Genomic DNA, 25,869 nt, shown 5'->3' with positions numbered 1-25,869 from the left:
GCCCAGGAGATATTTTTACTTGATGAAGGAAAGCAATGCTTAGGAGATATTTTAACTTGATGACGGAAAACAATGCTCAGGAAATATTTTAACTTGATGAAGAAAAACAATGCTTAGGAGATATTTTAACTTGATGAAAGAAAACAATGCTCAGGAAATATTTTAACTTGATGAAGGAAGACAATGCTCAGGAGATATTTGTACTCAATGGAGGAAAACAATGATCAGGAGATATTTGTACTCAATGGAGGAAAACAATGATCAGGAGATATTTTAACTTGATGAAAGAAAGCAATTCTCGGAAGATATTTGAATTTGATAAAGGAAAACAATGCTCAGGAGATATTTGAACCTGATGAAGGAAAAATGCTCAGGAGATATTTGAACTTGATGAAGGTAAACACTGCTCAGCATATATTTGACCCAGATGAAGGAAGAAATGCTCAGGAGATATTTGGACTTGATGAAGGAAAACAATGCTTAGGAGATATTTTAACTTGATGAAGGAAAACACTTCTCAGGAGATATTTGAACTGTATGAAGGAAAGTGCTCAGGAGATATTTTAACTTGATAAATGAAAACAATGCTCAGGAGGTATTTTAACTTGATGAAGAAAACAATGCTCAGGAGATATTTGAACTTGATGAGAGAAAACAATGCTCAGGAGATATTTTAACTTGATGAAGGGAAACAATGCTCAAGAGATATTTTAACTTGCTGAAGAAAAACAATGCTCAGGAAATATGTTAACTTGATGAAGGAAAACAATGCTCAGGAGATATTTGAACTTAATGAAGGAAAACAATGCTCAGGAAATATTTTAACTTTTTGCAGGAAAACAATGCTCAGGAGATATTTGAACTTTATGAAGGTATACAATGCTCAGGAGATATTTGAACTTGATGAAGGAAAACAATGCTCAGGAGATATTTGAATTTGATGAATGAAAACAATGCCCAGGAGATATTGTAACTTGATGAAGGAAAACAATGCTCAGGAGATATTTGAACTTTATTAAGGAAAACAATGCTCAGGAGATATTTGAATTTTATGAAGCGAAACAATGCTAAGGAAATATTTGAACTTGATGAAGGAAAACAATTCTCAGGAGATATTTGAATTTGATGAAGGAAAACAATGCTCAGGAGATATTTGAACTTAATGAAGGAAAACAATGCTAAGGAGATATTGGAACTAGATGACGGAAACCAATGCTCAGGAGATATTTCAACTTGATGAGAGAAAATAATGCTCAGGAGATATTTCAACTTGATGAAAGAAAACAATGCTCAGGAGATATTTTAACTTGATGAAAGAAAACAATGCTCAGGAGATATGTTAACTTGATGAAGGAAGACAATGCTCAGGAGATATTTGTACTCAATGGAGGAAAACAATGATCAGGAGATATTTGTACTCAATGGAGGAAAACAATGTTCAGGAGATATTTTAACTTGATAAAAGAAAGCAATTCTCGGAAGATATTTGAATTTGATAAAGGAAAACAATGCTCAGGAGATATTTGAACCTGATGAAGGAAAAATGCTCAGGAGATATTTGAACTTGATGAAGGTAAACACTGCTCAGCATATATTTGAACCAGATGAATGAAGAAATGCTCAGGAGATATTTGGACTTGATGAAGGAAAATAATGCTTAGGAGATATTTTAACTTGATGAGAGAAAACAATTCTCAGGAGATATTTGAACTTTATGAAGGAAAGCAATGCTCAGGAGATATTTGAACTTGATGAAGGAAAACACTTCTCAGGAGATATTTTAACTTGATGAAGGAAAACAATGCTCAGGAAATATTTTAACTTGATAAAGGAAAACAATGCTCAGGAGATATTTTAACTTGATGAAGAAAACAATGCTCAGGAGATATTTGAACTTGATGAGAGAAAATAATGCTCAGGAGATAGTTTAACTTGATGGAGGAAAACAATGCTCAAGAGATATTTTAACTTGATGAAGAAAAACAATGCTCAGGAAATATGTTAACTTGATGAAGGAAAACAATGCTCAGGAGATATTTTAACTTAATGAAGGAAAACAATGCTCAGGAAATATTTTAACTTTATGCAGGAAAACAATGCTCAGGAAATATTTGAACTTGATGAAGGAATACAATGCTCAGGAGATATTTGAACTTGATTAAGGAAAACAATGCTCAGGAAATATTGTAACTTTATGCAGGAAAACAATGCTCAGGAGATATTTGAACTTGATGAAGGAAAACAATGCTCTGGAGATATTTGAACTTGATTAATGAAAACAATGCTCAGGAGATATTTGAACTTGATGAAGGAAAACAATGCTCAGGAGATATTTTAACTTGATGAGGGAAAACAATGCTCAGGGGATATTTGAACTTGATGAAAGTAGACAATGTTCAGGAGATATTTGTAACTTGATGAAGGAAAACAATGCTCAGGAGATATTTTAATTTTATGAAGCGAAACAATGCTCAGGAAATATTTTAACTTGATGAAGGAAAAGAATGCTCAGGAAATATTTGAATTTTATGAAGGAAAACAATCCTCAGGAAATATTTTCACATGATTGTAAGAGTATCTTGTGTAGGAGACGGGGGGTCTCGTCGTGGGCGACGTAGCGTTTCACTGAAGAACCACAGCAACACACAGCAAACCAACAAACAATGACAGCCACGGCGCGAAGGTAACTTACAACGCTCAGCTGACTGCACGAATAGAAATGGAACCCAACGGTCACTGTACTAATCGCCACGAACGTCAGAACCTGACTGCCTCGCACCTCTAATGGACCGATTTTTATTCCTCAAGATGGCTTAGCTAATTTGCATCCCCGCGAGATCTCGCGCGATCCTGCGAGATTCCGTCTCTAATAAAAGCAGGCAGGCGCCATCTTGAAACTCTTTTTTCCGCTGCCCCGACCACAGGATCAGCCACCACCCCACACGCCAGGCACACACGGACCCTCTTGCGCCGAGGGCTACGGTTAGTCTCACACTCCCCCCTGGTCTCCAGATCACATACGTGACACGGCGGACGTGGCCGTTTGATTCGAGCACTCCTGCGGAGGGGTATTGCCGGGACTTCCTCATCAGAGCTCTCAGAAGTGGCATCGGAAGCATCAGCATCAGCATCAGCATTAGAGCTCGCAGTTGAGTCATCAGGTCCATGGGGCACAGGTTGGATCCATCGCTCATCGTCGGATGACGCGCTCCTTCCACTGCTCGCAGTTGAGTCACCAGGTTCGTAGGGCAGGGGTTGGATCCATCGCTCATCGTCGGATGACTCGCTACTTCCACTGCTTGCCGATTGGTCAGCGCTTAGAGCGGGCCGGACATCCCTTACGTGGCACGGAGTATCATCGACTAGTATGGCCTGTTCACTGATGACGCCGGTGACCCGCCCCCTCCAAAAGCTGCTGGTGCACCGGCCGCCGGGTGGCTTCACCCAGACGGTGTCTCCCACTTGGTACGTCCCCTGGGGTTCTCGTTGGTCGGGTAGACACACTTCAACGTCCTTGACGCGCACGTGGTAGTGATGAATCGCATCAGCGGGCGCACTGCCGCCAGTCACGGTGTCCTTAGGCGTTGTGTTGTATCTGTAAACCGCCTCCGCGATCGTACACTTCTTCCTGGCCGCGATCTTCTTCACGGTTCGGTGGCATCGCTCCGCTATGCCGTTGCCGCTCGGCACATACGCGCATCGGTGTCGAAGGCGGATCCCCCAGTTGTCCATAAAATGCCTAAATTCCCTGCTGCAGAACGCCGTGTCGTTATCCGTGAGGATCTCCTCAGGCGGCCCCCTTTCGTAGAATATGGATTCCAATTCGTGGATGACACTGGTGGAATCCTGCCTCGCTAATTGGCGCCAAATCGCGAACCTCGTTGGCCCGCAGTCTATCAGCGTGAGGAAGTGTTGGCTGCCGTAGTGGGTTATATCCATACCCAACCGACTCCAAGTCGCGTCCACTCCCAGCTGTCCTTTCCGCCATCTGGCTGGGGCGGGGTCGATGGACTGGCACGTTTGGCACTCCCTGACCACTGCTCTTACTGCGCTTTTTGGTATTGATGGTCTAGCCAACTTCACAAAGTAGTAGGTCCGTTGTACTCCAGGGTGCCCACTGTCGTGATGTATCTTCCTTCTTTCGTCCTCCTCGACGGAGGCAGCACACAGAGGCAATGGCTTAGCTTCTTTCTTCATAGCCTCATACCATCTCCGTGGTACCCGAGTGAGCTTGTCGGCGAGGTTGTAGTCCGAGGTGACGAGCACTACTTTTACGGACAGGTTGTACTCCGTCACCAGTTTTTTCACAGTCTCGAGCCTCCGTCTTATCAGCATTTCACTGGCTGCCTTTGTGCGTGCCCTGGCCTTGCTCGTGAGTGTGTCCGACACCCAGTGGTGCACGCAAAGTGAGTCAGTGTGCACACGCAGTTTCTTCACTTCCCATTGAAGTGCCAGGTTAATGCCCTTTATTACAGCGTCGAGTTCTGCCAGGTTGATATGGGCAGCATCATTCGCCGGTCGCAGCCAGCAGGCATCCTCAACTATGGCCCCATCTTTCTCCAAAACTACACCGATCGCTAGAGAACTTGCGTCCACCCACACGCTCAGTTTGTCTCCCTGCACGCACCAGTCCCCTGTGGCGGGGTCATTCTTTTTCACACTAGCGACGGTCTCCTTTAACATTCGAACCAATAGTTCGTCGGTTATCTCATTGTCCCAGCCTTTGGTGACCGCATTTGCCCTCCTTTTTATGACGCCTGTCGCTGCACGAACCCATCCGCATACTGGAAGGTGCCCCACAAGTTTCCCGCACAGGGAGAACACGGCAGGTCTTGTGTAAATGTCGGGTACGTCGGGAACTGCGGTTCCACGCCTCCACTTCAGGATCCCTCGCTCCTCTTGAACGCTCAAGCCCAATACACGGGCACCATCCTCAAGCCGCTCAGAGTCCTTGCAGTTTAGACCAAACTCGGCAAGTTTGGATCTTACACGCGAAGAGGACACGATATCTTCGTTCACGTATATATCGTCAATATACGCCGATGTTCCCTTTCTGATCCATTCTTCTTGTGACAACACGGCATTGACGATAGCCTTCATTATCTGGGGTGCTACGTTTAGCCCAAATCCGAGTCGCGTAAGACAGTATCTCTTCCCGGAAAACATCACTGTCTGGACAGGCCACATCGCCTCGCCGATCCGGACCTGCAAGTATGCTTTTCTCAAGTCCAGTAGGGACACATTGGACCCCTGCCGGCGCCACTCTCGCAGCTTGCTGGCACAGACGTCGGCGTCCGCTGTGAACGCATCAACGTGCGCATTCAACTCACGGTAGTCCATTACCGGCCTCACCTTTGACTTATTAGGTTGGGCAACTGCCATCAGCGGTATCAGGCCCTTGGGGGGTCCAAGTTTGTCATAGGGGTATGGAATCAGCCAACCGTTCTTAATCCATTCACGGAGCTCGCTTTTGTATGCAGGCCTTATCTGGTCGGGCATACGGTACTCTGCCACTTTGTTTTGTAGTTTGGCCGGTTCCTTGTCTTCTGACCACCTCCAAGTGGCGGTCCACGCCTTCTGTTGGTCGTCGAATTCCGCACTGAAGTCCGGCTGGTCGACTCTTAGTGCTGCGCACACCGGGGGCCTATCCTGAAACTCTACAACACCAGCGCGCGTTATGCGCACGCCGCCCAGGGCTTTGATGGCATCGTAGCCTAGCAACAGGTCGAAACTCAGCGGCTTTTCGCGTGTCACCAGCGCTTCGACGTTGGCCGAGTTCCCAGTTCTTGTGCGAATGTGTACCACACTCACGCCGCAACACATTCGTATTTTTCCAGTAATGGTAGTTATCCTGACGTTCTTCTTTTTCCACGCCCGACAGAAGTCCGCACACACTATGGTGCGGGAGCAACCGGAATCAAGGAGGGCTGAACATAACGTGTCATTAACTCGGACCTGAATGACAGGGAGCGCCTTGTTTATTTTCTGTTCGGGGAAGAGGTCAGCACTGGCACCTTGTCCCCGTCCCCGTTTCCCGCACAGTCTCGGGCCATGTGCCCAGTCTTGTTACAGTGGTAGCAGCGAACAGCCGTCGACCGCCTTCTACAATTTCTTGCCATGTGGCCCCGCCCGTTGCATCTGTAGCAGATGATATCACCTTGCGGGCTGGGTCCCTGAGACGGTCCTTCGCCACTTGGTGGGGCCTGTGCGACGGCGACTACCGGTTCCTGCACCGTCGAGTCATCCTTCATTATTGTCCTGGCTCTGTCCACTAGGTCACTCAGCGGTAGTGAGGACATGGTAGAGGTTGCTCGAAGGAGCTGCTTTGCTCCAGCGGGGAGTCCTGACAGAAATTTGTAGGCTAGGGCCCTCTCGGGAAGACCGCCGAACAACACCGTCAGCTTCTTAAGTTCGGCGAGATACACGTCCACAGTTTTGCCCAAGCGTATAGACCTCGTCTCAAACTGCTCCCATGCAGTGGCGGGGTCAGTGGCGAACGCCCTGTACAACGCGGCCTTGATACTCGAGTAGTCACACTTCTCCTCAGCACTGAGTTGCTGATATACAGCGAAGGCCCCGCCGGTCAGCCGCAGAGGAATCACGCGCTCGACATTTTTCACGCCGGACAACTTACAATTTAACTCGACCTTCTCAACCCAGCTGAGTACCGGGTCGGATCCGTCGAATTCCGGTATCAACTTTAGATCGAACCTATCCGCCATTGAAGAAAAGAAAACCAAGTTCAGAGTGGGGGGGCCGAAGTAGCTTTTAAGAGTATCTTGTGTAGGAGACGGGGGGTCTCGTCGTGGGCGACGAAGCGTTTCACTGAAGAACCACAGCAACACACAGCAAACCAACAAACAATGACAGCCACGGCGCGAAGGTAACTAACAAAGCTCAGCTGACTGCACGTATAGAAACGGAACCCAACGGTCACTGTACTAATCGCCACGAACGTCAGAACCTGACTGCCTCGCACCTCCAATGGACCGATTTTTATTCCTCAAGATGGCTTAGCTAATTTGAATCCCCGCGAGATCTCGCGCGATCCTGCGAGATTCCGTCTCTAATAAAAGCAGGCAGGCGCCATCTTGAAACTCTTTTTTCCGCTGCCCCGACCACAGGATCAGCCACCACCCCACACGCCAGGCACACACGGACCCTCTTGCGCCGAGGGCTACGGTTAGTCTCACAGGAAAACAATGCTCAGGAGATATTTTAACTTGATTAAGGAAAACAATGCTCAGGAGATATTTGAATTTGATGAATGAAAACAATGCCCAGGAGATATTGTACCTTGATGAAAGAAAACAATCCTCAGGAGATATTGGAATTTTATGAAGCGAAACAATGCTCAGGAAATAGTTGAACTTGATGAAGGAAAACAATTCTCAGGAGATATTTGAATTTGATGAATGAAAACAATGCTCAGGAGATATTTGAACTTGATGAAGGAAACCAATGCTCAGGAGATATTTGAACTAGATGACGGAAACCAATGCTCAGGAGATATTTCAACTTGATGAGAGAAGATAATGCTCAGGAGATATTTCAACTTGATGAAAGAAAACAATGCTTAGGAGATATTTCAACTTGATAAAAGTAAACAATGCTCAGGAGATATTTAAACTTTATGAAGGAAAGCAATGCTCAGGAGATATTTGAACTTGATCAAAAAAAAAACAATGCCCAGGAGATATTTTAACTTGATGTAGGAAAGCAATGCTTAGGAGATATTTTAACTTGATGACGGAAAACAATGCTCAGGAAATATTTTAACTTGATGAAGGAAGACAATGCTTAGGAGATATTTTAACTTGATGAAAGAAAACAATGCTCAGGAAATATTTGAACTTGATGAAGGAAGACAATGCTAAGGAGATATTTGTACTCAATGGAGGAAAACAATGATCAGGAGATATTTTAACTTGATGAAAGAAAGCAATTCTCGGAAGATATTTGAATTTGATAAACAAAAACAATGCTCAGGAGATATTTGAACCTGATGAAGGAAAAATGCTCAGGAGATATTTGAACTTGATGAAGGTAATCACTGCTCAGCATATATTTGAACCAGATGAAGGAAGAAATGCTCAGGAGATATTTGGACTTGATGAAGGAAAACACTTCTCAGGAGATATTTGAACTGTATGAAGGAAAACAATGCTCAGGAAATATTTTAACTTGATAAAGGAAAACAATGCTCAGGAGGTATTTTAACTTGATGAAGAAAACAATGCTCAGGAGATATTTGAATTTGATGAGAGAAAACAATGCTCAGGAGATATTTTAACTTGATGAAGGAAAACAATGCTCAAGAGATATTTTAACTTGATGAAGAAAAACAATGCTCAGGAAATATGTTAACTTGATGAAGGAAAACAATGCTCAGGCGATATTTGAACTTAATGAAGGAAAACAATGCTCAGGAAATATTTTAACTTTATGCAGGAAAACAATGCTCAGGAGATATTTGAACTTGATGAAGGAATACAATGCTCAGGAGATATTTGAACTTGATGAAGGAAAACAATGCTCAGGAAATATTGTACTTTTATGCAGGAAAACAATGCTCAGGAGATATTTTAACTTGATTAAGGAAAACAATGCTCAGGAAATATTTTAACTTGATGAATGAAAACAATGCTCAGGAAATATTTTAACTTGATGAAGGAAAACAATGCTCAGGAGATATTTTAACTTGATAGGGGAAAACAATGCTCAGGGGATATTTGAACTTGATGAAAGTAGACAATGTTCAGGAGATATTTGTAACTTGATGAAGGAAAACAATGCTCAGGAGATATTTGAACTTGATGAATGTAAATAATGCTCAGGAGATATTTAAACTTTATGAAGGAAAACAATGCTCAGGATATGTTTGAATTTGATGAAGGAAAAGAATGCCCAGGAGATATTGTAACTTGATGAAGGTAAACAATGCTCAGGAGATATTTTAACTTGATGAAGGAAAACAATGCTCAGGAGATATTTGAATTTTATGAAGCAAAACAATGCTCAGGAAATATTTTAACTTGATGAAGGTAAACAATGCTCAGGAGACATTTGAATTTGATGAAGGAAAACAATGCTCAGGAGATATTGGAATTTTATGAAGCGAAACAATGCTCAGGAAATATTTTAACTTGAAGAAGGTAAACAATGCTCAGGAGATATTTTAACTTGATGAAGGAAAACAATGCTCAGGAGATATTTGAACTTGATGAAGGAAAACAATGCTTAGGAGATATTTGAATTTTATGAAGCGAAACAATGCTCAGGAAATATTTGAACTTGATGAAGGAAAACAATGCCCAGGAAATATTTGAATTTTATGAAGGAAAACAATGCTCAGGAAATATTTTCACTTGATGAAGGTAAACAATGCTCAGGAGATATTTTAACTTGATTAAGGAAAACAATGCTAAGTGGAGGAAAACAATGATCAGGAGATATTTTAACTTGATGAAAGAAAGCAATTCTCGGAAGATATTTGAATTTGATAAAGGAAAACAATGCTCAGGAGATATTTGAACCTGATGAAGGATAAATGCTCAGGAGATATTTGAACTTGATGAAGGTAAACACTGCTCAGCATATATTTAGAACCAGATGAAGGAAGAAATGATCAGGAGATATTTGGACTTGATGAAGGAAAACACTGCTTAGGAGATATTTTAACTTGATGAAGGAAAACAATTCTCAGGAGATATTTAAACTTTATGAAGGAAAGCAATGCTCAGGAGATATTGGAACTTGATGAGAGAAAACAATGCTCAGGAGATATTTGAACTTGATGAAGGAAAACACTTCTCAGGAGATATTTGAACTGTATGAAGGAAAACAATGCTCAGGAAATATTTTACTTGATAAAGGAAAACAATGCACAGGAGATATTTGAACTTGATGAAGGAAAACAATGCTCAGGAGATATTTGAACTTGATGAGGGAAAACAATGCTCAGGGGATATTTAAACTTGATGAAAGAAGACAATGTTCAGGAGATATTTGTAACTTGATGAAGGAAAACAATGCTCAGGAGATATTTTAACTTGATGAATGTAAATAATGCTCAGGAGATATTTGAACTAAATGAAGGAAAACAATGCTCAGGATATGTTTGAATTTGATGAAGGAAAAGAATGCTCAGGAGATATTGTAACTTGATGAAGGTAAACAATGCTCAGGAGAAATGTGAACTTGATGAAGGAAAACAATGCTCAGGAGATATTTGAATTTTATGAAGCGAAACAATGCTCAGGAAATATTTTAACTTGATGAAGGTAAACAATGCTCAGGAGATATTTGAACTTGATGAAGGAAAACAATGCTTAGGAGATATTTGAATTTTATGAAGCGAAACAATGCTCAGGAGATATTTGGACTTGATGAAGGAAAACAATGCTCAGGAAATATTTTAATTTTATGAAGGAAAACAATCCTCAGGAAATATTTGACCTTGATGAAGGTAAACAATGCTCAGGAGATATTTTAACTTGAGTAAGGAAAACAATGCTCAGGAGATATTTTAACTTGATTAAGGAAAACAATGCCCAGGAGATATTGTAACTTGATGAAGGAAAACAATGCTCAGGAGATATTTGAACTTTATGAAGGAAAACAATGCTCAGGAGATATTTGAATTTTATGAAGCGAAACAATGCTCAGGAAATATTTGAACTTGATGAAGGAAAACAATTCTCAGGAGATATTTGAACTTGATGAAGGAAAACAATGCTCAGGAGATATTTGAACTTGATGAAGGAAAACAATGCTCAGGAGATATTTGAACTTGATGAAGGAAAACAATGCTCAGGAGATATTTGAACTAGATGACGGAAACCAATGCTCAGGAGATATTTCAGCTTGATGAGAGAAAATAATGCTCAGGAGATATTTCAACTTGATGAAAGAAAACAATGCTCAGGAGATATTTAAACTTTATGAAGGAAAGCAATGCTCAGGAGATATTTGAACTTGATGAAAAAAAAAAAACAATGCCCAGGAGATATTTTAACTTGATGAAGGAAAGCAATGCTTAGGAGATATTTTAACTTGATGAAGGAAAACAATTTTCAGGAGATATTTGAACTTTATGAAGGAAAGCAATGCTCAGGAGATATTTGAACTTGATGAGAGAAAACAATGCTCAGGAGATATTTGAACTTGATGAAGGAAAACACTTCTCAGGAGATATTTGAACTGTATGAAGGAAAACAATGCTCAGGAAATATTTTAACTTGATTAATGAAAACAATGCTCAGGAGGTATTTTAACTTGATGAAGAAAACAATGCTCAGGAGATATTTGAACTTGATGAGAGAAAACAATGCTCAGGAGATGTTTTAACTTGATGAAGGAAAACAATGCTCAAGAGATATTTTAACTTGATGAAGAAAAACAATGCTCAGGAAATATGTTAACTTTATGCAGGAAAACAATGCTCAGGAGATATTTGAACTTGATGAAGGAATACAATGCTCAGGAGATATTTGAACTTGATGAAGAAAAACAATGCTCAGGAAATATAGTAACTTTATGTAGGAAAACAATGCTCAGGAGATATTTGAACTTGATTAAGGAAAACAATGCTCAGGAAATATTTTAACTTGATGAATGAAAACAATGCTCAGGAGATATTTGAACTTGATGAAGGAAAACAATGCTCAGGAGATATTTGAACTTGATGAGGGAAAACAATGCTCAGGGGATATTTGAACTTGATGAAAGAAGACAATGTTCAGGAGATATTTGTAACTTGATGAAGGAAAACAATGCTCAGGAGATATTTCAACTTATGTTTTAGCTCTGAACAATTTATGCCACTATACGCGTCACAACTACAACAATGAAAAGAACATTCTCTAATTTTTCTGGTTAAGATAAAGCTGTGCAATTTGTACATTGAGGAGAGGTTATCTGATATCTTATTGCTAACAATTGAAAAGAATATCAAAATCAACAACAGTGAAGTTATGGGCATATTTAAAGAAGTGGCACAGAGAATGCTACTTTTATAAATATAAAATAAGATCCGGTTTATAGCGTATTGTATTATGCATATGGATTGATTTTCTTGCAACCATGTATAAATATTAAATAATAAATAAAAATTTTGTGTGCTCAATTTGAATATCATTGAGGCTTCACTCCAAAATGAGGTAATAAAAAAACTTGTAATCGAGATGACAGAAAAGTAGAATTCTGAGAACCAAACTGAACAGGTCGGAATTTACAATGACGTTTGCATGCTTACTAGAATACATTTTTTCAATTATAAGCTATTTCGGACGGAAATATGAAGTCGATGCGACCAAGACGAAAGGGGAATTTTTGAAAATTGAAAGTATTGAAAAAGGGAGATTAAACGAGTTGCGTTGAACTTTAAAAATTGAAAGCGTCAATAGATGGAAATATTAAAATGATTCGTGTCAAACATAGAAAATTTAAAGGGTCAAGAAATGGAAGATTGAAATGTGAGTCGTGTCAGACTTTGAATCGTCATCTTATAATAGTGTATTAGGATTCGATTGAATTTTTGTGTTTGAAAAGCTAAAAGTGTCTAGCAATGTTTGAGAAACTGGTAGTCACTAATAGTGTTTGAGAAGCTAGTAGCGTCCAGCAGTATTTGAGAGGCTAGTAGAGAGTAACAGTGTTTGAGTGGTTAGTAATGTCTAGTGGTGTTTGGGATACTAGTAGTGGCTAGTGGTGTTTGGGATACTAATAGTGTCTAGTGGTGTTTAGGATACTAGTAGTATCTAGTGGCGTTTGGGATACTAGTAGTGTCTAGTGGTGTTTGGGATACTAGTAGTGTCTAGTGGTGTTTGGGATACTAGTAGTGTCTAGTGGTGTTTGAGAAGCTAATAATCTTTAGCAGTGATTGAGAGGCTAGCAGAGCCTCGTGTTGTTTGAAAAGCTAGCAGAGCCTAGCATTGTTTTAAAAGCTAGCAGATTCTAGCAGTATTTTAGAGGTTAGCAGAGTCTAACGGTGTTGGAAGTTGATGTGATTACCAATCATGGCATGGGGTTATGAGGTGATCTTTAAGGACTAGAGGGTAATGTAGTTTGACATGCATTAATTTGCATATCAATGAGGCTTTGCCCCCAAAATGACGTAATAAATAAACTGAAATCGAGATGACAGGAGAATCGAGTTCTGAGAAACGTACTGAACAGGTTGGAATTTATAATGCCGTTTGAATACCGACTACAATACATTTCTTTTCAATTATATTTTTCTTTAAATAAATCGCCACAGTTCTGCTGATAATCAGTACAACACACTTTATGTTCGTTACTATATTTTGCCCTGTTTTTCGCTTTAACATTTGCCCTGAAAAAGTTTTCTGTGCGTCACTGTTGAGGACACGGGTTGCATGGAGAAAAATGATGTGACAAAGATGATGTGTAAATGATGTGACAAAGATATGATGGATGTGTAAATGATGTCTAAAGACAGACTTAGATCTGATGAATTTAGAGAAAGATTAAATTTGGATAGGAAAATGCATGCTAAACAGTAGGCTTCTATGGTATGATCATGTTTATAGAATGGATAAGAGTTCTTTGGTCAGTAGACGTAAAAACATTGAGATAGCAAAGTCAACCGAAAGGGTAAGGTCAAGGAAAACATGGGAGGAAACGAAAAATATGGACTTAGTTAGAAAGGGGTTATTGTTGTTTTTGTTGGTGTTGTCATTTTCATTGTTGTTGTTGTTGTTGTTGTTGTTGTTGTTGTTGTAACAGTATTCTTCCAAAACATAAAAAGAAAACTTACCTGATGTCCAGTTAAAAGAAAATCTCTCTTCAGTCACAGTTTTGGTTGTATAAAATTTCACAAAGACAAAGTTGTTTATACTATAAAACTGGTTTGATTCCGAGTGAATCGGCCGTCCGATGATAGAATGGTCGGATGCACCACTTCCTCCGCTCCAGATTTCTAAATAGTCATTCTCCATGTTCGTTTTGCTCAGATTAAACTAAAAACAGAAAAATCAATGATGAAACGAATTCCTATATTTTTGTATAATGTTATCCCCATTGGTTTTGTATTACACTATTTTCTTTCTTTACTCGTTTTTTTGTAATATTATTTCGTTTCTTTTTCATGTAATTCGCTCCAGACAAGGCATTAAGCCACTTGATGTAAGGAGCTAACAAAATGCTACTTCAAGTTCAAAAACCTACCAACGACAAGTGTTTGAATAGATTCTGACACAAAAAATAGTAATTCTTCCCGCTTTGTCAGAAAAATCGCTCATGGAATTTAAGAATCAAAAAACAAAATAAAGGAATCGAAGGTTACGCAGTGGTTCAAAGTAAACCCAGGATCAACTTTTCATGTAAAAGCTATACTCTTTTTGTATTACATTATCCTCTTTCTTTACAGGTACCCAAACTGTGAAAGATACTTTAGCAAAAATAAAGAAAAATAAAAGAAGCAAAGTTGTTTTTTTTAGCTTACAATTTATTTCTAGTGCAATGCCAAAAGTCCTTGATATACTCTTACAGCTTTAAAAGCTTTCAAATATATTGAAAACAATTTTTTTTTCTTTAAAGATGATGCTAATGCCTTACAGATACAATCACCTCCTTAACTGAATTCTGCGGGGAGCAAAAGTCAGAACGTCCTTTCACTTTGATCATCAAGTATGACTGATCTTTTTCTCTCTCCTCTCTCAAAAAGTCTGCAACTTTAAAAAAAATATTACTCAATCAGCATACGACAAAATAAAAACAATGATATGCTTATACTTTCAATCTTATCTCAACTATGAAATTATCATAACAATCACAGTCATATTCCAAATATGACGTCTATCTTGGACTCCTGATTTTAATCTTATTGTTACAATATTTTGGCATAATGGAACAGCGGTTATTTACTTGCTTCCAACCACAACAAAATGTGACACAAGCCCAGAAGGTGTGGAGATTCAATTCAGTGTCCCTAAAGAAGGAGCACTCTGACCTAGTAAAAATTGCCTGGATAACCCCGTCGGCATTACCATGTCAGGGCACCTCAAGCAGAAATCAATGAATTTATTTACTCCACCCAAAAGCTGGATGACAAGGCCTAATATGGTGGACTTCTTCAAGGCACTATACCTCAGTCCAACATGTAATGGGTCATGTCAATGGCCTAGCACCTGTCGGGCTGAATTTGAGAACGAATCCTTGAAGTAACAAGTAGACCACCTTCACTCAATAAAATAATGGAAGGTTATGACCCCAAAGATTCGGACAATTACATTTATAACCAGGGGCTGTAAGAACAAACCAATCAGATATCAGAATCGCTTTAAAATATACTGAATCTCTTGGAATTCTTCAGTTATAGTTTTCCATCTTGTAACAAGAAAATTACAAATGTTTGCTGATCCTGACTGGTTTATATTAACTTTTTACCTAGTTTTTGTTTAAAACAACTATATTTAAACTACACTTGCATCCTTACAAAACGGTTGATTGATCTAAATTTCATTTTTTATCACTAAACTCGCACATTGAATAGACCCATCTTTTTTTAGATGCATTACGAACTTTCATAAGAGGTAATGTCTGCTTCACTATAAAATAATAGGATGATATTTATTCAATTGTCGAATGATAAAATGTAGAAATTATATTCGAAGCTAAGCGCTGAAAGTTGAACAAGGAGCGACAGCTTTTGAAGAGAAGAAATAACAACAGTGTATATTAATTTAACAATTTTACTTAGTCAAGTAATAAAAAATAGTACACAATAGAAAAGAGTGGATGTATATAATTAGGGTTTGCAAATACATGTTACTGCAAGAACATATGATGAAGACTGTTTAGATGTGCACACGTTTTCTCCAACAACTCTTTCTGTCATGGTTTTCATTATAATGCAGCCACCATTGTATTCTTTCTAAAATTTTATTTGAAAGAAATTGTGTTTTTATTGTTTTCAATTGCATCCATGATGAACAATAATAAGAATCGATAATTGAACACAAGTAATTTGTGATGAAATTGAAAGGAAATTTAAATTGTGCCATGGAATTTCTATTAAAATGTATCATCATTAAAATTAATTTGAATTTTCTCATTGTTACCGTATCGATTTCTATAATAAACCACCGCTCCCTTTTTTATATATAAATAGATAGAATTTATTGAAAAGAACTTTAACGTTACAGACTGATTAATTGATTAGCACCTCGCTCCGAAAAACGGCTTCTTATAAAAAATGCAAGAATAAGTTTTAAAATACAAGTTTCGTTTGTTCATTTCACATCAATGAACATATTTTAAAACATTTTAGAAACACATCTGTTCTGGAGCATACCTCCAAGAACAAGCAAAAGAACAAATAGGGTGCAGACAAAAGTGCTTAGGACCTGTTGCTGATTAATAAGACCATACTTGTTGACTGTAGGAAGAAGTTGATGAACCTAAGTATAGCTTCGATTGATTACCAAAAAATATATGATAACACTACTGGGGAGCCTTGATAATTTATAAGATCCTTCCAGTAATCAAGGAGACCATGGATGTACATATAAAAATGTGGCAAACAACAGTGGCATTAGACCACACTAACAGAACTATAAAAATATCTAACGTCAAGTGTGGAGAAATGCGTGACTTACCTGGATAGACCACGTGCGGGTCGGTCACCAAAAATAAATAAAAAGAAAGAAAAGAAATGGTCAAGACTCTTATTTATAGAGTAGTGATCACGTGAGTTAGAAGAATATGCAAATAGAGGTGAACGATTTTGCGATATAAAAAGCCTGTGTTGTTAAGAGGAGGCGCAGACTGTTGGCAGAAGTCAGTGCTGTCAGACGTGCTTTAGAGTTTTGTTATTATATGCTGTGTTCGATTGTTGGGAGAGAGAAAAGAGAAGAGGAGGAACCAAGAAGACATTCTGCAGATACTTGACTTTGTGTTGGTTTTAAGCTATCTCGGCGCTTGGTGTGCGGTTACTAACAATGGACAGATTCGACATTCGCTTAATACCCGAGTTCGACGGATCTACCACTGGACCGGCTGTCGTTGAATGGATTGAAAAGGCAGAGAAAATCTGTAAACTGTGCAAAATTAAAGAACCAGCCACAGTTATCCCTTGAGGCTAACCGGAGGGGCCTATGCAGTCTACCAACAACTCGGGGATGAACCAGACTGGGATGAAATCAAGCAGAGCCTGTATACAGCGTTTGGTACAGATCCATTTGTTGCGTGGCAACAGTTCACGAGCCGGACACTTCAACCCAAGGAAACAGTCGACGTGTACCTAGCCGACCTGCGAAAATTATCTGTACCGTTTGGTGGGGTCAACGATAAAATATTAAGCTGTGCTTTTTTGGTAGGCCTACCCGAGGAGGTCAGTAAACTGTTGCGGGCATCATCAAGAATCGATGAATTGTCAACTGATGAGTTATTGGCCCGAGCTCGAAACATCTGTAAGGAACAGGAACCAATTGCAGCAGCAGCTCGTTTTCGACATGGAGGCAATGTGGACTCTCTTCCAGATAGTAATAAGCATGCCACCCCAGTGTGCTATAAATGTGGGGAGGCCAATCATTTTGCTAAAGAGTGCCGGAGTGATAGGAGAGGTGTATATCCACAATCAAAGAGACCAGTGCAATGCTATCGCTGCAATAAGTTTGGGCACATATCTCGCAACTGTTCGGGAAACGAAGTTGGGGGCAAGGTACTATCGCTACCCTTGCCCCCTGCCAACCAATAAACACAGGATTGCCTGTCATTAGCGTTAAACTTGATGATGTGCAGTGTTCAGCACTTATAGACACGGGGTGTTCCCGGTCTATAGTTAGTGCCCATTGCTGTCCGGTGTGGCGGAGGAACCCAGTTGGCGTTATGACCATCAATGGCTTATCACGGGTATGTTGTGGTGAAGGGACAGTCACAATCTGCACTGAGAAGGGTGACACAGCTAAAGTTGACGTTCTGGTGATGCAGGAGAAACCCCTTGGCTACGACATGTTGCTTGGAATTGATGCAATACAAGCACTAGGAGGCGTTACAATCACAGCAGCTAGAGGTATCAGGCTTGGAGAAGGGAAAGACGTCTGTGCAGCCATGTCGATTGAAGAAAAGGACTTCTGTGCTACATTTGATGACAACGAAAGGGTGTGGACTGCAAAGTGGAAATGGGCCATGGGCCAGGAACCAGATCGGCTGTGCAACACGATTCCAGAGTATGCAGTTTCTACCAAGAATAGGGCCGCATATGAAGAAGAACTTCAGATGTGGATTGACAACGGTTGGTTAATACCATACCCACAGGAACGTCTGGGACCACCCAAGGGATTAATTCCGCTCATGGCTGTTGAACAACCTACCAAAGAAAAAATTCGTCCCGTAATGGATTACCGAGAGTTGAATCGGCATGTTGATGCGTTTACCGGAAACGCAGATGTGTGCGCTGCTAAACTGAGAGAGTGGCGTCAAAAAGGGAGCAATGTAGCACTTCTGGATCTAAAGAGGGCCTACCTGCAGATACGTGTCCATGAGTCATTATGGCCGTTTCAGACAGTACTACTCAAGGGAAAACTATATTGTTTGACACGTTTGGGTTTTGGCCTAAACGTAGCACCCTTGATTATGACAACCATTATTAAAACTGTTTTGATGCAGGATGAGACCACAGCAAAAGCTGCTTCAGCCTACATAGATGACATCTATGTTAATGAGGACATAATGTCTGCGGATGCAGTTCGAATAAAACTGAAAGCGTTTGGGTTAATAAGCAAAGACCCTAAGCGCCTAAAGGATGGAGTGCCCGTGCTAGGCCTCGAGGTCTGGGAGGAGGGCAATACGTTGCGATGGAAACGAGGGAGCCCACTTCCAAAGTTACCCAATGTATTAACAAGACGTACTGTGTTTTCTATCTGTGGTAAATTGGTAGGACATCTACCTGTCTGTGGATGGCTCCGATCGGCAACAGGAGTGGTGAAAAGACGAGTGACTACAGTAACAAAAGGATGGGACGATGTTGCGGATGATGATTCTCTCCAACAAATGATGGCTGAAATGTTGTCCAGAGTGCATAGGAATGACCCTGCCCGGGGTGAGTGGCAAGTGTCTGGAAACGAACTAAATGCATGGGTTGACGCAAGTTCGTTGGCTACAGGTGTCGTGTTGGAGCAACTAGGTGTTGTTGTGGAAGATGCATGCTGGCTTCGTCCGAAAAATGATGCCCAACATATAAATTTGGCAGAACTTGATGCCACGTTAAAAGGTCTTAATCTCGCATTGCAATGGCAGACTAATGTTGTGCATCTCCACACTGACTCATTGTGTGTTTACCATTGGTTAACCGACACCTTGACTGGAAAGGCTCGAGTTAAGACTAGAGCTGCAAGTGAAATGCTAGTACGAAGGAGACTAGCAATAATTAAGCGTCTAGTTGACGAATACAGCTTGCAGGTAGACATTACGTTAGTCTCGTCGATGCAGAATTTGGCTGATAGCTTGACTCGAGTACCAAAGAGGTGGATCGATGCAATGAGGCAGGGATCCGATCTTCAACAACAAACATGCGCGACTGTAACGGATCAATTAACACCTGACCAGATCCGTATGATACACCAGCAGATTGGACATCCTGGAATTCAGAGGACTGCATATTTTGTCCGAAGAGTATGCCCTGCAACTACAAAAGCATCAGTGAAAGCAGCCATACGTTCGTGTGAAGAGTGTCAGAGAATTGATCCGGCACCATCCCAATGGCAAAAAGGGAAGCTCGAGGTGGAGGGCAACTGGCAGCGAGTAGGGATGGACATAACACATTATGGGGGCAAACATTTTTTGACCATGACGGATTGTGGCCCGACGCGTTTCACAATATGGCGCCTGTTGACACGACAGGATGCAGCCAGCATTATACAACAGTTGAGAGCCGTCTTTTTTGAACGTGGTGCCCCGATTGAAATTCTGACTGATAATGCCGCCACATTTCGATGTCAAGAATTTCAGAAATTCGTGCACGAATGGGGGATTAAAATGCATTATCGGTGTGCATATTATCCCGAGGGTAATGGTATAGCAGAACGGTGTCACCGCACCATCAAAAGAATTGCAGCCAGGACGCAGTGCTCTATTCCAGAAGCTGTGTACTGGTATAATATAACACCCAAGGACAATGCAACACCAGCAACTGCACCAGCCAATGGGATTTACCAATATGAACAGCGTGTGAAAGGAGTTGATGCCATACCATCAGTGGTGAGTGTTGTCAATACACCATATCAGGTGGGAGACCTTGTTTGGATAAAACCCCCAAATGCTGGGTGCACTACGAAATTTTTCCGGGGAAAAATAGATGAAATCATAAGTCCTCAGACCATGTTGATTGGTGGCATACCACGTCACGTAAAAGATATCCGCCCTTGTTATACCTCTTCTGACTCTGAGGACGATGAGGAGGATCACACACCGTTCAGAGATGATCCTGATCACTTACTGCCCCTTCAGGTGAGCATAGAAACACCACCAACAGAACCAGATGAGGGAATGATGGGACATACTGATGACAATAGTGAGGAGAGCGATGGACACAAGGAAGTAATGCCTCATCGAAATACTCGACAGAGACGAATACTGCCCACCCCCCGTGATTGCGAAACCCAGCGAGAAGGGATGATGGAGCATACCGAGGAGATGACGCCTCCGATTCTTCGGAGAAGTACCCGACAAAGACGGATACTGCCCCCCTGCCCTGATTGTGAGACACCGCCTATGGAACCACGAGACGGGATAATGGAACAGACTGGTAGTAATGATGGTGGTAATGAAGAAAACAGCAATGAGGAAGTGCTTCTTCGAAGGAGTACCCGCCAACGACGATTGCCCGCATGTCCTGTTTGTGATCATGAGATCAGGGGGGAGTGTGGAGAAATGCGTGACTTACCTGGATAGACCACGTGCGGGTCGGTCACCAAAAATAAATAAAAAGAAAGAAAAGAAATGGTCAAGACTCTTATTTATAGAGTAGTGATCACGTGAGTTAGAAGAATATGCAAATAGAGGTGAACGATTTTGCGATATAAAAAGCCTGTGTTGTTAAGAGGAGGCGCAGACTGTTGGCAGAAGTCAGTGCTGTCAGACGTGCTTTAGAGTTTTGTTATTATATGCTGTGTTCGATTGTTGGGAGAGAGAAAAGAGAAGAGGAGGAACCAAGAAGACATTCTGCAGATACTTGACTTTGTGTTGGAAGGAATCTCCCAAAATAATAGTCTATCTCCTCTGTCTTCTGTCTGACGATAGATGCGTTAAGCAAGTTACTCAATAAAAACTGCAAGTTACTCAATAAAAACTGGAGTTCCTACAATCTGAGTTAGAGCCTCCAACAAGACTTAAACAAAAGAGTCAACCACTTCAAGTATGACTTCAAGCCAATTCAGATGCTGACTTAATTTGACTTTTGCAGGTAGTGCATAACTTCTCCAGAGATATTGGAATGGAATGTGGTTTGAACAAATGTGCCAATGGATCCATCAGAGCTGGCAACCAAACAGAAAACACAACTTGATGAAAATACTGACATCAAGGACGCATGAGAGCAAGAAAAATACAAATACCTTGTGGGTGCATACCATAACTTAATGTTATTAGTTTATAATTGATTATGATTCACTGGCGAGAAAGGAATATCTGATACACTAAGTGTTCCATTTGGTGAACAACTATAGGAAAATGAAGAAAAGCTAAACCAGTTAAGAAATGACACAGAATTTATCACTGAAGAATTCTTAGTAATGTCCAAGTAAACTTGAAATAAAAAGACGTAAGGTAAGCTTGTAACATTTTCATAAACAAAACGTTAAATGTCGTTTCCAACAAACACGTATTTGTGCACATGTTTGTTATCGCTGGGGAGCGATCAAGAAACAACAAAACAAAGTATTTTTATATACGTGCGCGGTCGTCGATCTTCATTCTCCAATCGTCACTTTCCCATGATCGGACGTTCAACATTTTCATAAACAAAAGGTGAAATGTCGTTTCCAACTAACTACATTTTTAGATGCATTTTAACTTCCACGCTTCCCATAGAAACTTTGATGCAATTTGTATGTAATATCATTTCACACTTGCATTTCTAGCAGATTTTGTCAAAAGAGATAGCCTTTGACCTCACATCGCTTGAATCACAGTAGCTTTACTGGGTCGATTTCAGTTTGCAGCCAGGCTATGATGACACATACTTATGTAACCTTCATCAAAATTCATACAAAAATCCTAAATTCGAGAGAATATTTTGTGGACATCTTCTCGATGTTGTTCTTTGGGTTTATTTTGTATCAGTGATAGAACGATTGATAAAATGGAAACAAAACAAAAACAAAAAAATGGCAGTGTTAAACCGTTCTCTTGTTGGTACAACGCACGAGAGTCTTTTTTTCCTTTCTTTCCTCTACTTGCAACAAATCCTCGTGTATTCGATATTATCTTCCACTGTTCGTTCTCGTTCTAAGTTGTTCAACAAAAGACTCCACTCAACTCCCATGCTTAAGAATTCGTCTCATTTGCAGTTACAAATTGTTTACATATGCAAATTAATGGCATACGTTCACCAATGAACGACCTACAAAATTATGCTTGTCTTTTCTTTTCTACCTTTTTCTACTGGCATTGTACAGGCTAAGCAAACACGAAGTCGTTTGCAAGAATGATGATTTCTATTACACGATTCAATATTTTTCCCGATTCCGATACAATTACCGATTCTGATTTTTTTTACAAATCTAAATATTTAACCATAAAGTTGTAATTTCCTCCTGATTATCGTAGAAACACACGTTAAATGTGCATATATTTTCATAAACCAAAAAGCACACTTGTGGGGGAGAGGATCTATAGATTTTAGCTTTAGTTGTAGTTTAAAATCAATGCATATTTATTATTTTATTATTATTACTACGAGCAGTGAAAGATTTGAATTTTAAGCAAAATCAAATAAATCAAAGAAAAAAGATAATTAAAGGAATCGTTTTTGGCATTGGAATATAGGCACACATTTTTCCGATTTCGATACCCTAAATGTTTCGATTTTACTGATTCCCGATTCCGATTTCGATTAATCGTCAGCGAAACTTTTGCTCAAAAACTGATTTAAAAACTCGCTGCATGTCTGAGTACCATTTATGTAAAATTTCAAATGTTTAGACCCAAAATTGCCTGAATAGAGACCGCAGATGTAAAATCTTTTAAACTTTGACCCTTTAGCAGCCAAATTTTTGGCCACAAACAAATTAAAAAGCTTGCCCTATGTCTGAATTTATGTAAAATTTCAAATATTTAGACTAAAAATTGACTGAGTAATTTGGTAGAGACCGCATAGATCAAGTTTTTAAAACTTTGACACCAATTTTGACCCCTTAGCGTTTATGGTTTTGGGCTCAAATCAAATTATAAAGTTTGATCCATGTCCAAGTAATCTACATCTAAAATTTCAAGTGTTTAGACCTAAAATTGGCGGAGTAGTTTGGTAGAGTTCTCAAAGTTCAAATCGTTGAACTTTGACCCCTTAACAACCAAATTTCTGGCCGAAAACCGATTAAAAAGATTTTCCCAAATCTCACTACTCTCTATGTCAAATCTCCAGTCTCTAGACTGAAAATTGAAAGAGTTATTTGCTAGGGAAGTGTACACAGACAGACATACACACAAACATTTTCACTTTTATAGATATATAGATTTCGGTAATCCTGTGTATTCATTCTTGGTTAAGAGTATCAAGCGACCTTTTCTCTAATCCTCTACAGATTATACCTATATATAACTGTCTCCTCTCTTTCAGAACTCACCTCATATGTTTTTAGTCGTGTGCTAATCTTTTACCAATATATTGAATTGAATAAAATATAGGGTTCCCATACCTCCAATTGAGGTTAACTAAATAGAGACAAATTATAGATAAAGAAAATGATTCATAGTTAAGTTTATCGATTGGGTTCTCTTCTCTTTTTTGGCTTGACATATATGAATGATTTTGACACCTGTCTGAGAAAAGTGTTTTGACTAGATTCAAAAAAGCAAGCAGAATCCATATCTTCCCCGTCGGGTCAGGAAATCGGTATATCAAAATTCAATTGTTTGTGAGGTTATTTCATACACATACATTTTTTTTTTTTAGCTTTTCAGAATATGAAAAAAATGCCACTTACCTCTAATATAATTCTGGACCCTATTGAAGCCTCTATGGTTATTATGCAGTTAACATTGTCATTAACTTTTTCAGTATCTGCGGTAAATTCACCAACGGCAGTATTGTAATAGTAGTTGCACTTTTGATCTGCAGTAAATAAAATTGAAAACCATTACAAGTAAAACACAAAAAAGTACAAGGAAAGAATGCAAAAATGTGTTTGTGTTCGTTTGCTTAAATTATTTAAGATTCAAAGATTTTAGTGAAGAGAGAGTAGAGTGGTGGGGTGATACTTTCCAGGGTTAGTTCTTTCAGCGGAGTTCTTAAGCATTGGTATCACAGGAGTAATTTTTCAGCTATCAAGGAAGCAATATTTGGTAAAGCATTTGGTGAAGAGTTTGGAGAGGACAGAGGCCAGCTTCTCAAAGCATTTCTTTATGACAGGGATCACATAAGGCCCACATGATGCCAAAGGTTTTATTATCTTTTGGACATGGGAAAGAATGATGTCCAAGTCATTAAGTGTAGTTTCAGCCTGCAATGGGAAATTTGGGAGGGAGTGGCTTGTAGAGTTCAAGGTGGTGAACCATTTGGACAACTAGTTCAGCCTTATCAATTGCTGTGCCACCGACATTGTTGTGATTGAACAGCAGGACAATTGCTGATTGCCTATTATTCTCACACTACGAGGGGCGCGCAATAAGTAATGCCCCTGACCCACTTCCAGTTGTCTGATCTAGCTGAAATTTTGCGGGTTATGTGGCAAATTACAGCTCTGAACTAATTGTGGTTTCTGTTTTACAGGTGTTTGAACTGAGTCAGGTGTGAAATGAAGCCTGTTGAATGTTGAGCAGTGATTCGGTTTTTGTATTTGAAAGGATGCACACCACAGGAGACTTTTGATGAAATGAAAGAAATTTATGGTGATAATGCCCCATCATATGACCTTGTAAAATGCTGGCATCGTGAATTCAAACATGGCCGAAAGTCTGTGGAAACAGCTTCCAGACCTGGTCGCCCTCCCCCTTTCACATTATACTTGGAGGACCAACCTGGGGTGTTCTACAAAAACGGTCTACAGAGCTGCATCAAACGATTGAAGAAATGCATAACTCTGAGTGGTTCTTATGTAGAGAAAGACTAATAACTGTGCCAAGTTTCGTTGCTCTACTGCTATGGGAAGTGGGTCAGGAGCATTACTTATTGCACGCCCCTCGTATAATAGATTTTCTAGAAATTGCTAACTCCTAATTTTTGTGACTCAATGTGTTTTCTGGTTATATCGGTATACCAACACTTCACGGCTGAATTTGTGAAATGCTTTCTACTTCAAAATAATAGCAGCTAGAGGGGTCGAAGTGAACCATTGAGAAGAGTGAGGCTTGCTAAAGGATTTTCGCATAGGGATATATGCTTCAAAGCCTTCTTTGACCGATTCAGTTACTTCATTTTCACACTGATCAGCAGGGAGAGAAAAATATTTGAAACACATCTTCCTATATTGTCTACATTTTATCTTCATCTGAAATCATCCAATCTAAGTTTGTCTAATACTCACATTACAAATCCATCATATTATTTTTATATCAGTTTTCTCTCCATGCAACGCATGTCATCAACTTTCACTTGTTATTTCACTTCCATACACCACTACACTGCTCACACATATCTGATAAACTCCTCTCTTAGTCGACAATGGTAACTCTCTGCTGATTAGTAATGAA

General features: G+C 39.9%; 1 protein-coding gene across 1 annotated transcript in view; it reads right to left on the bottom strand.

Moving 5' to 3' along the window:
• LOC145266647 (uncharacterized) overlaps positions 1-25,869 on the bottom strand; it is a 141,144-nt gene that overhangs the window by 110,817 nt on the left and 4,458 nt on the right. Inside the window, exons 4-5 of the mRNA XM_080122573.1 lie at positions 24,165-24,292; positions 13,778-13,979 (exon numbers count right to left, since the gene is read on the bottom strand). Of these exons, the coding sequence (XP_079978699.1) occupies positions 13,778-13,979; positions 24,165-24,292 (330 nt within the window). The remainder of the gene's footprint in view (positions 1-13,777; positions 13,980-24,164; positions 24,293-25,869) is intronic.

The sequence above is a fragment of the Euprymna scolopes genome, chromosome 41 (genome assembly GCF_053919585.1).
Source record: "Euprymna scolopes isolate OS-2025 chromosome 41, ASM5391958v1, whole genome shotgun sequence".
NCBI classification, from domain to species: domain Eukaryota; kingdom Metazoa; phylum Mollusca; class Cephalopoda; order Sepiida; family Sepiolidae; genus Euprymna; species Euprymna scolopes.
Note: the sequence above shows the minus strand (reverse complement) of the source record. Positions and strands in the feature narration are given on the sequence as shown.